At 40.3% G+C, this 15,059-nt stretch overlaps 1 protein-coding gene across 1 annotated transcript in view; it reads right to left on the reverse strand.

The window, feature by feature from the left end:
- Nucleotides 1–15,059, reverse strand: part of LOC109461513 (myosin-10-like) — a 60,559-nt gene that overhangs the window by 39,201 nt on the left and 6,299 nt on the right. Inside the window, exon 3 of the mRNA XM_019757895.1 lies at nt 10,904–10,931. Within this exon, the coding sequence (XP_019613454.1) occupies nt 10,904–10,931 (28 nt within the window). The remainder of the gene's footprint in view (nt 1–10,903; nt 10,932–15,059) is intronic.

The following is a 15,059-nucleotide window of genomic DNA, read 5'->3' on the forward strand; positions in this document are numbered from 1 at the left end:
CCAGTGGCCCTGGTCCAGACAATTTGAGGTGACACTGAGAAAAACATGCACTGTTGAGACTTCAGTCATGGCATAGGGCACATGCCTGGAACTTATACATCATCGCAATATTAACTTTTGAGCAGATCAGAACTTGGCTACCTGGCAAGAGATTGGATACTTTGTCTCCTTGTTGGTATCAGTAGAAAGCAGGTTTGTATATTTCCATTCACATTGTAATCAAAGCCTTGCTGTACATGGGTCACCCTCATGCAAACACTGTGACCTCCAGTCCATTCCTATGCTGTGGATTTGTTCTTCATAAGTTGTGATGTTTGTTTCCTTGGCAAGTTCTTGCTGCAAGCAAAACATTGTCCAGCTCTGTCAATCTGACTTGGTCTTCAACACACTTAAACCTTACACCAGATGAAAGACAATATGACATACACATATTAATATGCCATCTGCCCTGTATGACTTCTTTTTACCAACCTTAGAATTGCCCTACTCAGTCAATCTGGCTTGGTCTCTATTGTACACAAGAACTGACCTTATACCAGATGTGACAAATACAGATATGCTTGTATCAATACATCACCCACTCATATAAACATTTTATCAACCTTGCCATCTATCCCTCTGTCAATCTGGCTTGGCCTTAGGTACACATAATCTGATGTCATACCATATGTGACAAATATGTGATATTGTATTTATATATCCTGTTAGTACACTTTACATGCGACCTTCTTACCAACTTGAACAACTCCTGTCTTTACTTCCCTGTGAAATATTATCTGTCACTCCCCGATCTTTCCTCCAGTAAACACAGGTATAGCTTCACTTGACACAATAGAGGGCAGTCTTCCCCTTTCAACCCCAGAATACCAGCAGATCTCTTGCTTACAGACTGCATGTTTCACACAGGCAGGGCAGCCCGGGGCACAAAGGCCCCCTAAAAGCAAGTCAGGACCTTTGAGGTATTTGTTGACATGTTTCTGGTTTGCATTTGTCTTCTCCATTTCTTGACTTCTGTATCCCCCCATGCTGGTGTGACCCTACAGGTAAGGCATACCTGAATGAGAACCCAAGCTGAGTGATGATCAACTAGCTGTGATAAGGAGGGGTGTTGTTTAGATAGGAGGTGGCAATTATGGCAAATTACCTTGCTGGTTAGGGGAGGAGCCATTTAACCACAGTGTTTATACTATCAAATGAGTGGCTGTGGGACCAATAACTCAGTCAGTGGGGTGCAGGACAGTTTGTATCTATGGTATTTATACACCTTGAGTAATGGGACTTTTAACGCTTTCTTGATTCATTGATTTATGAAGTTTTTCTTCTTTCTAGTTCAAGATTGAAATAGCATACCAGAATTGTAGAAGAATTAGTATAGAAGATCTTATTTCCCTGAAAAAAGTTCATCCTCAAACAATGAAAATCTAAATGTGGTAATAAGTAATAGAATACCCTAATAGGGTGTTAGTTTTGGAGGCCTCTTCAAGACATACCAGAGGGACTGTCAAAGTGCAGGTGTTCCTTCTTAAAATCCTCACATCCAGGTCAGAGTTCAGTAGGCCTGGTGTAAGTCTGTCATCGCTAGAGTCTGGATCTTGTGTCCATTATACAACAGACAGTCGAGGCAGTTTTCACACCAAATATTACAAGAATAGCTATATCTATGAATTTCTTTTGGCCCCCCCACAAAAAGAGAAGAAATATTACTTAAGGCTCAAGAGACTAAGCGTACCTCAAAGTATGAACATTAAACAGCTATAACATATCAATGATGGCTGACCTTGCCTCTTAATTTCTGGGGGGTCACCTAAGCTAAGTGAACTGTGGCTGCAAAAAGCCAGAGGTGAAAGTTCAGCATTAACAACAACACTCCACAGTTAACAATTCTATTCACAGTCCTCTGAGCCTGGACCATACCTACCGGTATGTTTCTTTCTCAATCAATGACTACATTTAATTTTTTGGATGAGCATATAAATACTGACACTGTAAAATTTCAGTGTTGGAAGTATGTACATCTATAAATTATATAAGTGGGAATCTTTTCAATCTGGCATCTTGCATATTCTGAGAGAAAGGATGAAAAAGACCACAAATCCAGGGATGTAAGTTTTAATTTGAGAAACTTTCCAAGGGACCAAACTGCTGTCCACAGTGGCATTCAGAATGATGGTAGCAGGATTAACTCCACATTTTGCCATTTTCTGGTTTGCCCTCAGAAAACAGTACAGTCTGTTCTACTGCAAAGAAAACATGGGAAACATTACTCCCAGTTCTGTGTCACTGCACAAACACTCCCCTGTCACTGCTGTTTGCTTGGCTGCCCTAAATAGAGACGAGCATCTCCTGCTAAAAGGTGCCCACTGCCAGAAAACAATGTCTACCTTTTACAGCACACAACAAAGGTACTTTCACCGGCCTGCTATAGAAGCTACCTGACACGGCATGGAAGACAACCCAAGTGTTCTACTATGGCTTCCATTACTTGTGGTGAAAGGCAACCTTTTGACACCACATGCCATCTGATCCAAATGTTACAACTCCTGCAGCAGGCTACATCAACCTTACTATGTCTCCATCCTAACTAAACAATTCATTAGAATTTCTCAGCTAACATGTTCTACCAACGTATAACGATGGCATGGAATACGTCCAGCCTTGTCGGACTCTTTGCAATGCTCTAAAAGCAAAGAGAGCTGACGAAAGTGCATTATAGGATTAAGATTAGGTCTGCTCCTTCTCCAATTCTGGCCCAAACTCTGAAATTAAAGATGGTACCATGGATAGATAGGCTAAGACCCTGGCAACACAGCAGCTATGCTAAAAGCCGGTGCCTCCACCTCATGTTGGGTTACAAAAATGACTCTCCCCCAGGACTCCATTATCAGCCAGTTATCAAGTTCATTAAGCTTAAAGGCCCATGGCCAGCGCTCCCATATGAGAGTGTTTGCATGACAAGTTTCCCTAGACACTTGGAAGTCTGGGTAAACATGGGAGAGAGAGGGCGTTAGTGAGGGAAAGGGATTCAGCAAGCTGCCTTGCCAGTGAAATATCTTACTTTTAAATCCTTCAAGGTAAAGTCATGTTCACAAAACACACAGTAAGAAATACAATTTCCTGTCATATCTAGCTGCTTCCTCCGTAGTACCTCAGTGATCTTCTCGCAGTTAAAAAATATGGGGCAATTTTATGGTAATTAATATAAACGTCAAAGGATGTAGGCATGAAACATAAAACCCATTCATGTTCAAGGGGCCAAAATTGCATCCCCATAAAGGTTGACTGCATTCCAAATTAATGATAAATTGGTCCTATTTGAGTTGACCTTACTGCCTCCAGGGTGTGTGTGCTTTGGGTCACAGCGGACATAAAAATGACTGCAGACAATTGTTTTGTACTCCAACTGACCCATACCAGTAACACATCCCTGGTTTACAGTCTTCTGAAGTGCCCTAACCAAACCCAGCTGGATGTTTTCAGCACCCCTTCCCCTGCAAAAATTTATGACTGGTACATTTTGATAAGCAACAGCCCTGTAGATATAGATTATCTCTTGGTATGCCTCTGACAACACTTCAATGTGTCCCAGGAGACAAGGTACATAACTCACTCGCTCCTTCCACAACTGCTAGGAGGAGTGTCCTGAGTTTCAACATCTTACACCATGGGCTCTCCATCTGCCTTTTATAAGGATAAAATTGCGACTGATAAACCACTGTATAAAAGTTTTATCACTCCTACTCGAATGACTTCTGGTAATTCAGTTTACTGAAGTACCAGATGATTTAAGTTATCCCAGGTAACAAACTGGCACATCTTGGGTCAAAGTTTTCCTCTGAGCTTATTTTTCTTGGCCAGAGAGTAAGCATGGGGGAGCAAAGACTGTCCACCAAGTCAGATCCAATGGGACCACTGATAGGAGCCAGTGCTTGGCTGTCCTGTTCCTTTGACAATAACAGATAATAATACACAGGGAAAGTCACCTTATCAGGGTAGCTCACCTGTAAAAGCACTCTGCATTTTAATAAGTCTACTGGAGCATGGAGTACTTAATGATTTATTAACAATACTGTGATACATTTGATGATGGAAACATAATTCTCCAATCAAATGGCTGTTGTAATTTGCACAGCTGTTAACTATAGGTGCCAAGTGCCTAACACGAGCATCAATAAATGATCACTCTTGCAATAATCTCTGTCTACAATTAATGATTAAAAAATAGTTATTGAAGGGAACAGGTCTACTACACAGCATTGACAGTGGTCGAAATACTTTTTTTCAGTGCTCTGCAATATTGCAGAAGAGTCAAAATTTTGTTCTGCAATTTGGAAAAACTTTCTGCAAAAACATACTAAAACATACTAATAAAAGACAAAAAAACAGTTACTCAAGTAGCTGTATATAATACCTAAAACGTTCAGACTATTACGTTTCTCATCAGTGACACTAAGAGACTGAAGGAGAACTGCAGGTTTATAAGCAAAAACTATTGATTGATATGCAAATTAGCGAAGACAAATTTTTGGAAGTCCAAAGGGAAACAAAAGATAGACAAGTCAAGACAAGGATGATGCAAATTAGTGAAGAAGCTCCTGTTGTTTCAAAACAGGAGCTCAAGTGTTGTCTGTCCTTGATAGGACCTGAGACTGAGAGTGCTAGTTTGCTAAATTGAAAACTATTGAATCTGGAGTCTATTTTTCCTTCTGCAAAATTGCAGATTGTATAAATTTTTCTTCTGCAATCTTGAAAATCTATCTGCAGATTGCAGACTGCAGACAGGTATTTCGAACACTGATTGATAAGGCAAAATCAATTTAATTTGTTGGTTCTTGGGACTATAAACAATAATGCCAAAACAGCTAAACTATTGAAGGATCAGCATGGATACAGAGTTACAGGAAAAAGTCTATTAGAAGTTGAAGTAGTTCTCTGTTTTCCTAAAAAATGTCTTTAAAATGTCTGAGAACCAAGCAAATTATTGGATTATTAGCCTAAAATATTTTGAAATATTTCCTTTCTGTTTGAGAAGAGCAGTGTAACTGTGTTTCTTTTGTTCAGGATTAGTGTAGTTCCATGCCCTGGCAGGTGCTGGTCCACACCCAGTCACACTCTGGCCTTCACCACAAACAAGCTACAGCCAATTACCAGCCACACCTGGGTGAGGGGGCGGTCTGAAAAATAAGCAACTTGCACAAGCGAACTTCAGGCTGTTCAGAAACCTTCCCTTTCACTGTACAGCCAGCCATACAAACGTCTTTACCTTGGATGAAAGAAGTGTCTTGCATTTCATCATTAGGATGCAGATTGATTCACCTTATCCACAGGTGAAGAGGAATGTACCATCTTCTGTGCAGTAGGTACTGCTGTTGGCAGCAGCACCTGACAGTGACCTGTACCAGCACCTGGGACTGATCAAGGCAGCCCAGACCCAGGCTGGCGCCACCAGCGTGCCCTGTACCACCAGGGGTAAACAACCTCCAGTTTAGGAAACCTGCCTGATAGACCATGCTTTGGATCAGTCACCTACTGCCCATTGGCATTCCTACACAAAAACCAGAGGTGTGTAATTGAATAGAGGGTCAGGATAGCAGCTATCAACCACACAGTAAACAGCTGGACTCTGAGCTAAACATCTGCAGATAGGGGTGTAGAACCAATACTGTAAGTGGGGCAATGGGACTGCACTTCTCTGTCAGGAACCGTGTTTGTGATACACAGAAATGGTGCAGGCCACTAGGTGGGTAGGTAAATAAAACCGTGGAAAGCGGAAGAATGCGCGGAATGCCGTGCGGAAGGTGTTCGGGGATGTGAGGAATTTGGAAGAGGGCTGACAATGGTGCGATGTGTTTCCATGGCCTGTCAGTACATTGTTCCTGTGTGGGTTTGATACGGCTCATACTGCTGTAGGTGTCACTGAGCTGTGTTGCATGCTATAAACAATTACCAAATATTACACTTCCTGTTCATAACAAATTAATACCGGGAAGCGTTTGATGTCAACAATATCTGACCTTACATGATGTGCTACAACACCAAAACATGAGGTGTATCTTATTTCCGATTTTAGTAGTGAATAGGTGCTGAAACACTCTTATCCTATAACTTTCACCAACCTTTCCTTTTGTTTATGGGACCTGTTACCCAGCGGAAAGCCGGATAAGGCAAGACAACCTTCTCTGCTGGTTCTTCTTCCTTTGCCTGCTAAATGCCGTTGAGTTTCAAGGAAGTCTTGAATGATATCAAATAAACAAGACACTAGGCAGCCTCAGTCTGTCTGTCTGTGCAAGACACCAGAGCCAAGCCATATGGAACACTGCCAGACTCAACAAACTTGCACTTGAATGAGAAATATGTGAGGTCCATTTTTTTTTTAAATATCAGAATAATCTCTTTCCTAGTGACCTTCCAATTCTGTACAAACTATATTATGGTAGGTTTAACATCTAAGGCATGGAGTTTTTGAAAAGAATCAGACTGATTGGTGTAAAAATTTGTTAAATTGTTTCATTACTTTGTAACTTATTAAAAAACTATAAATACATTTTCTATTTTCTAGTTTTAACAGGTGAATATTTTGTTTTAACTTTTAACCCCCTGTCAACATAAATAGACCAAGAAGAAAAGTATACAAGTAATTAATTCTTGTATAGTCAACATCATCATCTTTACAATATAAGTGGTATGTAGTAGTTCAACATTCCACTATCTTGTCTTTTACCAGACATCTTTGTCCATTGAACATGCCTAGCTATGCCTTTAATAATTCATGCACAATAGGGAATAAACAATCTGCTGCATACCTGAATGTGTTCGAATTAAGCCAGAAAGACTTGCTTGACTGACAACCAAAATACTATCATCCTACATGGCATTCTCCCTACAGATTATCCTTGTCAAAATAGATTAGTACTTCATCTATAATGCATTGGTTTAAAAGAATGGTTTAGCAAGATTGCGCATGTTTGGCTATTTTTCTCTGATTTGCTTGAACTATCCTTTCCATTTTGAGAGCTTCGGAAGCTCCATAAATTAATGCAAAGTCAAGCTAAGCTGATTCTACCTCATGCGTTACATTGCTAGCACTTAAATCACAATTTGCTTTAATATTTTTGCAATCAGAGAAAGTATTCTTCTCTAAACCTGGAGTGTGTATGCACACACACCTGGCTGGAGTCCAGAGTGAATATTATCTAAGAAATGCAAGGCTGACTTTATAAAATAAAATGTTTGTTTCACTTTCTACTACCACTGACTCACCACATCAACTGTAATTAAGATGATCTTGATCAGAAACACAGCTAACTTTGTAGCTATGTTGTATTCTGCCTTGTGTTGATACAGACAGACACTCAAGAAAGACAGTTCAGACAACCTTCCGTTAACATCTCCACAGTTCACCAGTGTTTTCATGGGTTATCAAAATCCCATGACTGTTGTGAACACTTCACCTTTTTCTCTTTTGACATTTCAGGAATGGCTCAGTACCAGTACCAGGCCACCCTTCCCAGACATCACTTCTCGGATCAGGGTAGAGACATGTGTGAGCTGGAATGCCTGGCTATAATCCAGCACTCCAGTTCAATACCAAGACTCCGATGGCAGGGAACCAAAGGGTCCACAGAACAAGGCTGGTTTAGATTTTTCCCAGAAGGAGCGATAAGGAATAAGTTCGCTTTGACTTAATCTGGAACAACAACAGCACCACTTCTGGAGGGGTATCACCTGTAGATGGCAACTCAAGGGTCCTTCAGACAAATAAACTGACAGGGAGGTCGCCTAATTTCAAACCTAGGGAAACCAGATCACCCCTATCCCTTCAACTCTGTCTGACTGGGGCTTTTTTCCTTCCTATGTTACAGGTATAATGATGCCATACTGGTACACTGGACTGGTTCAGCACCAGTCTTAAGGTTTTGGTTTAGGTCCAAGAAACAAACTCTGTGATTCGGTAATGGACTGAACTGGTATTAGTGTCTCAGGTCACATTACCCTTTTTGCCCTAAAACCTTCCATACATTGCCAAATTGTAAGTCCGTAGCTGAACCTGAACATGAGTTTAGGTATGCATCCCTAGATACAAGTGTTCCTTTATTGACGCTATTGTAATATCATGATACCATATCAGTTGCTCAATGCATTTCAGATATGCAACAGCTATGAGTCAGGAAGTGATTCAAGGGCAATTTACAAAAAAGCACAAGCAAAGGACATAACCACAAGCACAAAAATATTTTGTCCTGGAATATTTCTTACTTTTAAGTCACTTCATTATCTGCTAAGGCTTTATACGTTGATCCAAAAAAGAAACACAAAAACACAAGAAGGACCCTATATTTAACCACACAAGTAGTCAAAATAAAAAATAACGGTGGGAGGTTATCTCCAAATTGCTGTCTTCCCTCCCTCTAGAGCCTGGTTGCTTTTCCTGGTACAGTCTTTATCAGTTGTCAGTTGGGACCAAATTTTCAAACAGTTCAGTTGTGGTATTTTGTTTTACCCTCTCCACAAAGCCTGGATGAGAAGCAGTGAAGGTAAACATCAGACAGAGATAGGGAGTGACCAAGAAACCGCAAATCATCTCTTTTTTGGACTTCAAAGACTTCTGTGTCCTTCATCTGTAGCCTTCCTGACTTGTGTGTCTATTATCTACCTGCATACCGACCTGGAAGTTCCACATTTTTCTACAGGTAAACTATGTGCAACGAAGGGTTCCCTTTCAGTGACACACCCATCTCAGCCAAGCAGACGCGACGTGTGTGTCAGTTTTTGTCCGACATAGACTGTATTGTGTATATTTTGAGTTGGTTTCTCGAGGTGATTATGCATCTCTAGTTATATACACAATCACAGACAGAAACTGCAAAGTCCAGTCCAGCTGGTTCTTCTCAACTTGTGTGGTGATTTTAACAATTAGGGCACAGATCAACTTCGGTTCAGATTTCTCTTCACATGACCAGACACACGCTCCAGACCTGTCAGAAATCTAAGTCATGCAGGTTGCTGACCACTATATGATTGCTGACCACTATATGATTGCTGACCAATAATAAATTACTCATCTATGAGTAAGTCAGCCTTCAAAAGTCTGATGACCAAACATGCTGAGTTTACCATTAGCAAGACGTGTGGATTTTGATATAAAATTTTCATCACTGAACAACAGTGTCTTTCACTTGTCATATCAAAATGACTTTTAAGAGATGTCGCTATGAAATTTCCCAGTGATGACAGCATTTCCAAGTGCTCATGTAAAAACAGAGCTCATAAGCCTAGTGTCAACCCAGCTTGGGACCAGCAAAGTCCTGTTTATTTCACTCAAGCCAAATATTTAACATTCAGATAAGAACAGTGGAGAATAAACAGCAGAATATTTGGGGACAACAGCTTGTATGTTTTGACATTTTCCTCTGAATAAAGCTAGCTGGGAAAGTCGAGATCAAAGCTAGCTGGACTTCTCCTATCCTGTCATGTGTCAGGAGGTGTCAACAAGTCCTGTGGATGTCAACAAACCAAGAGCTAGTGTATCTTTCTTGTCAGCAGTTCCTTTTGCAGGTCCAGGAGATGTCCTGACCCTACACTCCAGCCTTCCTCTCGCTGACCCTTCCCAAGGTTTATGTTACACGTGGTTCCATCTCCCACAACGGTCACTGTCAACTTCACTACCCTTCCGCGTCACTCACACGGCTCCTAAGGAGTCTAAAATGGCATTAAAGGCAGATCTAGCGGATTTGGCAGGCCACCCTAGGTCAGTGAAGATCCTCTGGAGATGCAGGAAGATACCAGACATAAGTCTCTCAAGCTGTGTGACCACCAGCAGTTTGTATACCTGGTATGTCCTGCAGCTTCCTGCATCCTGGATATCCTTCACTCTCGTGTTCCTTTTCCATATTCATATGTCAGTATAAGGATCAGGAGAAAACACAACAAAGAATATATGGTCCCTATCTCCTTGGCCCTTACCCAAGAACTTGTTCTGTAGCTGTAGATCTAGACTAGACCTTGTTGTGTATCACCACTGTTGTATATTTTTAGGTGCATGCAAAATAATGGGCTATAACTTATAAGATGACACATTTTGTGTTTGGGTCAGTGAATTCATGTGGACAGATGCATAGAGCACTCTACGATGTGACAGATGTCCCAGGAGAAATAAAACAAAAATACATTTGCATCTGCTCATTTTCAGTCAATATGCGTTCTAAAAAAAAGCATTGCTGACAAAAACTGAAAAATGAACTCTGAACCGGTGTGTGAAGTTAGTTACAAAATGTTTCTAACAATGTGAGATTTCCGTAGTTAGCTCAAAATTGTAGGCAGCTCTTTTCATGGAGCTTACAGTTCACCCCAAGGCTTTTATCTATTGTGTCTAGACTGAAAAGGGAGGGGTGACCACACCCATTTAGGGTACCAACCTAATCACCCCACACTTCACTACAATAACACTTGCCATACATAAACTGGTACATGGCCTTGCCCACTTTTTCATAACTCAGGGTATCATCTATCAAATTGTCTCTAGAAGGACACATCCCTTTTAGCCATCAAGGAATGTTCCAGTTAAAAGATATAAATATATCACGCAACCCCAAATATATACACCTCATCCGGTCCAAAATCTGCTTATAGTAACAAACCTAACCATGGTTGAGTCCCTTCCAACATAAATTTTATGCAATAATTAGGAAAGAAAATAACACCCTTTTATTAATATCACTGTGTACCAACTGTGCACTCATGCATATATGAAATCATAATAACTCTTGGGTAACACACACACAATAGTTTCGTCACAAATGTGCCATTGATGCAGCACTAAATTGAAGTACCCTTTCTAGCCAAAATGTTCTTCACCTAAATAAAAGTGGCTTCTGCCCCCCCCCCAAAAAAAAACTGATTTACTCACGTGCAAAGGATGGACTGGTCTTCCCGATCTGAAACACATAATAAAAAGAGAGTCAGATCCCTGTCAAAGAAAATCATACAACCTGACAACAAACATTGTAACATAAAAAAGAACAGTCCACCAATTACTTAAATTCAAATTACAGGCATACATAAATATGTCTTCTGTTCAAAGAAGACAGCTCATTATTAATATTGGAACATCAGTACAACTGGTCTTTTATAGATAATCAATAATTGCAAATTTGCAGTAGACAAAAACTGCATGAAGATCAATTTTGAAAAACATTGGCCAGTGTCTATGCATGATATGGGTCATAGCGACCTATGTAACATGTTACAAATTTGTCACATATACCTTTATGAACAGGAGACAAGTCAACCTCATTTCTTCCATTTTTTGGACTATCTTATAACCCTTTGATTTCTGATATGAGTAATCACACAACTGTTCTTGTTTTGTGTTATAAAGTATACAGTACAGGCAACCAACTGAGGGACAAGTAACCCCCTTCTGCTTTATTCCCTGCCAGAACCAGGAGCACAGTTGGACGCTGATCTAATTTCTAGTTCATGATACTGTTCCAACACGGCCTGGGTTCGAAATAAAGGGTCAACAACCTATCAGAGCGAGAGGTCAGCATCAAAGGAGCTGGTCAGACATCATAAATCTGAACATTTAACAGGGTACATTAGGTGCCCTCTGGATACACACCACACTTTCAAATTATCGTTAGCATGTAATGGTTTTTCTCTTCAGGAATAAAATGGTGTGAGTGTGCTTTAGTGGATGTCTTTTGTTCTGCTTGGGTACACAATGCTAATAAGCTGTGTATTTTAAGTTGTACACATTCGACTTATTCCTGAGAGTGAGATACTTGCTTCTAGGCTTTGGACTAGTTAGCTGTTTTAATAGAGAGGCATGTTATCCACACACACAGCTACAGACAGTGTAATAACACATGTGACATTCTCAGAGATAAATCCAAACATTACACCAATGGTGATTGGCTTGAACCAGCAGTTGACCTTTCACCCTCCCCTTCTAGAAAAGCATTCTTCAACATACCCTTGAATTGTTGAAATATGCAAGCAAGGTCACTGTGATATTAGGTCTTAAGGCTGCAACCAGGTGAAAACTTAAGAAAAGTAGTGTTTTTTCAAAATCCATCACGTATTACCTGTTGGTCTAATTACAAAATCTACATCCTTCTCCTCTTTACTTTGGTTGTTTATGAAAATAGAGTTTTCTGTTCAGACAAATGGTGATTAAACAAGGACCAGTTTGGGAAGCTGCATTTGTTGTTTCTCGCCACTGCGTTATTTACCGAAAACCTGGGCTGGAATGTCAAACAAACGGAGCGGCCAGCACATGTGGTCATCCCGCTATCTTCCGTGCATAGTTTTCCGAGAAGCCTCGGCCCCTTGGTTACAAGAATGATCCCTTTTCTTTATCTCATTTTGTGCAAGGACAGGATGTTTTCTGAGAGGGGATCACTTACAGATTCAAAACAAACCAAAACCAAGCTGTATCATGTTAAGTCAGAAAGACGTAAGAAGGAAAATCTATTAATTGTATAATTAATTTCCAAAAATATCGGAACCCATTTGGTCTCTAAGGAGGGATAAACGTTAACTTGATAGTATTTTCCCTACTTTCCTGTTTTGGAACAGGATCTTAGCAACAACAAAACAAACTACCAGGATAAAAATGCTCGACAAGTAATGTTCTAATTTACTTGTTTACTGCTTCTTTGTCCTTCATCATGCCTTCGATTCATAATTGACATAATCGGGTCAAAACATGGCCACTTTCCATGTGAAAGTTGTTTCCAACAAATCCAAGTTGCAAATAACAAGCGACACGGCCATTATTTAGAGTTAGGGGAAAGAAAAACACCGGGCAGACACAGCCATTTTGTTTAGGCTATGTTCCATGGGGGATGTTGATTCGCCCTTGGCTTGCCCGTGACAGTGAAAGTAACCTGAAATCCCGTAACTCGGCCTGGCAGACAACAAGCTGGTTCACGTTTACCTACAGATTTACGACAGAGGCCTAGGGGGTGCATTTTCCCATTCTCAGGAATCCTACCCAATTTTTTTCCCTCCTAGACAGTGCTGGTGAAGACCCGGGGTGGTGTTCCCCATCCCCCAAGCAAATCTGATAAGCAACAAGTCGGACTGTAGTATCAATTATTCAGGAATGTCAATAAATCACTGGTTGTACCCCGAGACAGAAGAAGAGTTGCGGAATGCTGCATACTTGCCAATGGCGGAAAGGCATCATGTATCTACCATTCATTACAGTTACCGTACATGAATAAGGAAATCACACACGTGGATGAACAGCAGAAATTTTTCCTGCAGGTGATGACATGTTTTGCGTCATGCAAACATTACGAACATTTGTAACGAGAACATTACGGGACTTTAATTTACTGTCATCTTTCTGGCTAGGATCAGGTCAAATCATTGGTCATGTGATAAGAGTTTAAAACTGGGACATGATCCAGACCCTTAACACTTAGATTTATTATGTGGCATGAATATATAAAGGACTAATAATAGGAGAATGTGATGAATTGAGGGGAAAAAGATAGGCGAATCTTTTAAAGCATCTGTTGGTATAGATACCTTTGGCACAGTTCCATTCAAGGATTATATAAACTAGAGCCAGATGCTTTGTCTTGCTAGTTCCACTGATTCAAGCTTGCTTCAGCAAAAGAAGTCAATCTAATACGAACCACTTAATGTCACGTTATCTTGATAAAATGGCCTTTCGGAGTCTTCCCATGCTTTCTCGCCAGGAAACAAATGTGATCTTATATTAGTTAAGACAATGCTGCAGCAGATATTCTACCCGTAGGTCAAGGTTCAAATACAACCCTTCATATTGGTATGACACATTCTGGCAACATCTAATGTAGTGCAGAGGTCAACCATCCTACCTCTATTACAGACAGGACTTTTATGGGTGTAAATATATATATACAAATTCAATCAAATGTGTGTAAATTTAACTACAAGGGGAAAATTTATGAATATGAATAAACTGCAGACGTGCTGGAAATGGGCAATGATAAAATCCAGACAACATTTTGTGACTAGAATTCATTAATATTCATGGTCATACAGTAACCTAATTCATGGACCATGTACATACTAAAATTTCTGGTGTTCTTCATTTCTAGTTCTGCAAACATATGGAACATTTGTTTTCATGAACCCCTTTGGTTACAGGTGGACTGTGCAAGATTTTGCATGCAAGATCCTTATCTCTCCACCTTAGCATGTTGAATGTATGCAAACCAAATAACTGAGAACCAAACTAAAGCTTTGAACACTATGTTGTGGTACCATATAATAAAGGGTGTCCTAGAAACAGGCCAAGAGAGGAACAATTTGTAATGATACCATTATTATCATTTATAAATGGTGCCTCACGCCCCCCAACTTATGTAAACAATAACACGTCAAACAGATTCATTGGTAGCTATGCTAGACCATATACCGAGCAAATAATACATTTTCTTGACCAAACAACTGCTTTGTTAGCTTTTATACCACACCTTTCAGGTAGATTTGGATTATTGAAAGACCTTAAAACCTGGGCTCCAATCAAAAATACTTAGTATCCAGGTCTTGCATGGTTGTCATTCTTCAATAGCATTGACAGCACCGTAATTATGGACTGCAAGGCACACACCCTGACCTGCAGTAACCTTTCCAAAGCTAAGAAATAAACACCTGCAATTATCGTAAGTCTCACTCATCACCAACAAACCAACTTCACAGTAAACACGTCATTTTGGTCAAGGCCATTCATTCACTGCATCGATACCTTTCCTTTACATATGGAAAACCCATAACAGGTCTCAAGCACTTGTCTGACAGATTTTAAGTGATCCATCATGGCAAATCTCCTGTCTTTTGTTCCAGGTACCTGATGCATACACTGGGAGCTGCCCTGAAACAACTGCTAACAAAAAAGATGTCTGATTTAACTCCGCAGATACTAGGAAATCCTTTTCTGGTGCAAACTGCACCCAACGTTGGAGAACAGAGACTGCTCTATAACTGTAACCCAACAAGAAACAACTAGGCTCCCTGTCTCTGTTTCAAAGCACCTGCATTCCAGACCAAGCGCAAACAAAGCT

The sequence above is a fragment of the Branchiostoma belcheri genome, unplaced genomic scaffold (genome assembly GCF_001625305.1).
Source record: "Branchiostoma belcheri isolate BF01 breed outbred unplaced genomic scaffold, Haploidv18h27 scaffold112, whole genome shotgun sequence".
Taxonomy (NCBI): domain Eukaryota; kingdom Metazoa; phylum Chordata; class Leptocardii; order Amphioxiformes; family Branchiostomatidae; genus Branchiostoma; species Branchiostoma belcheri.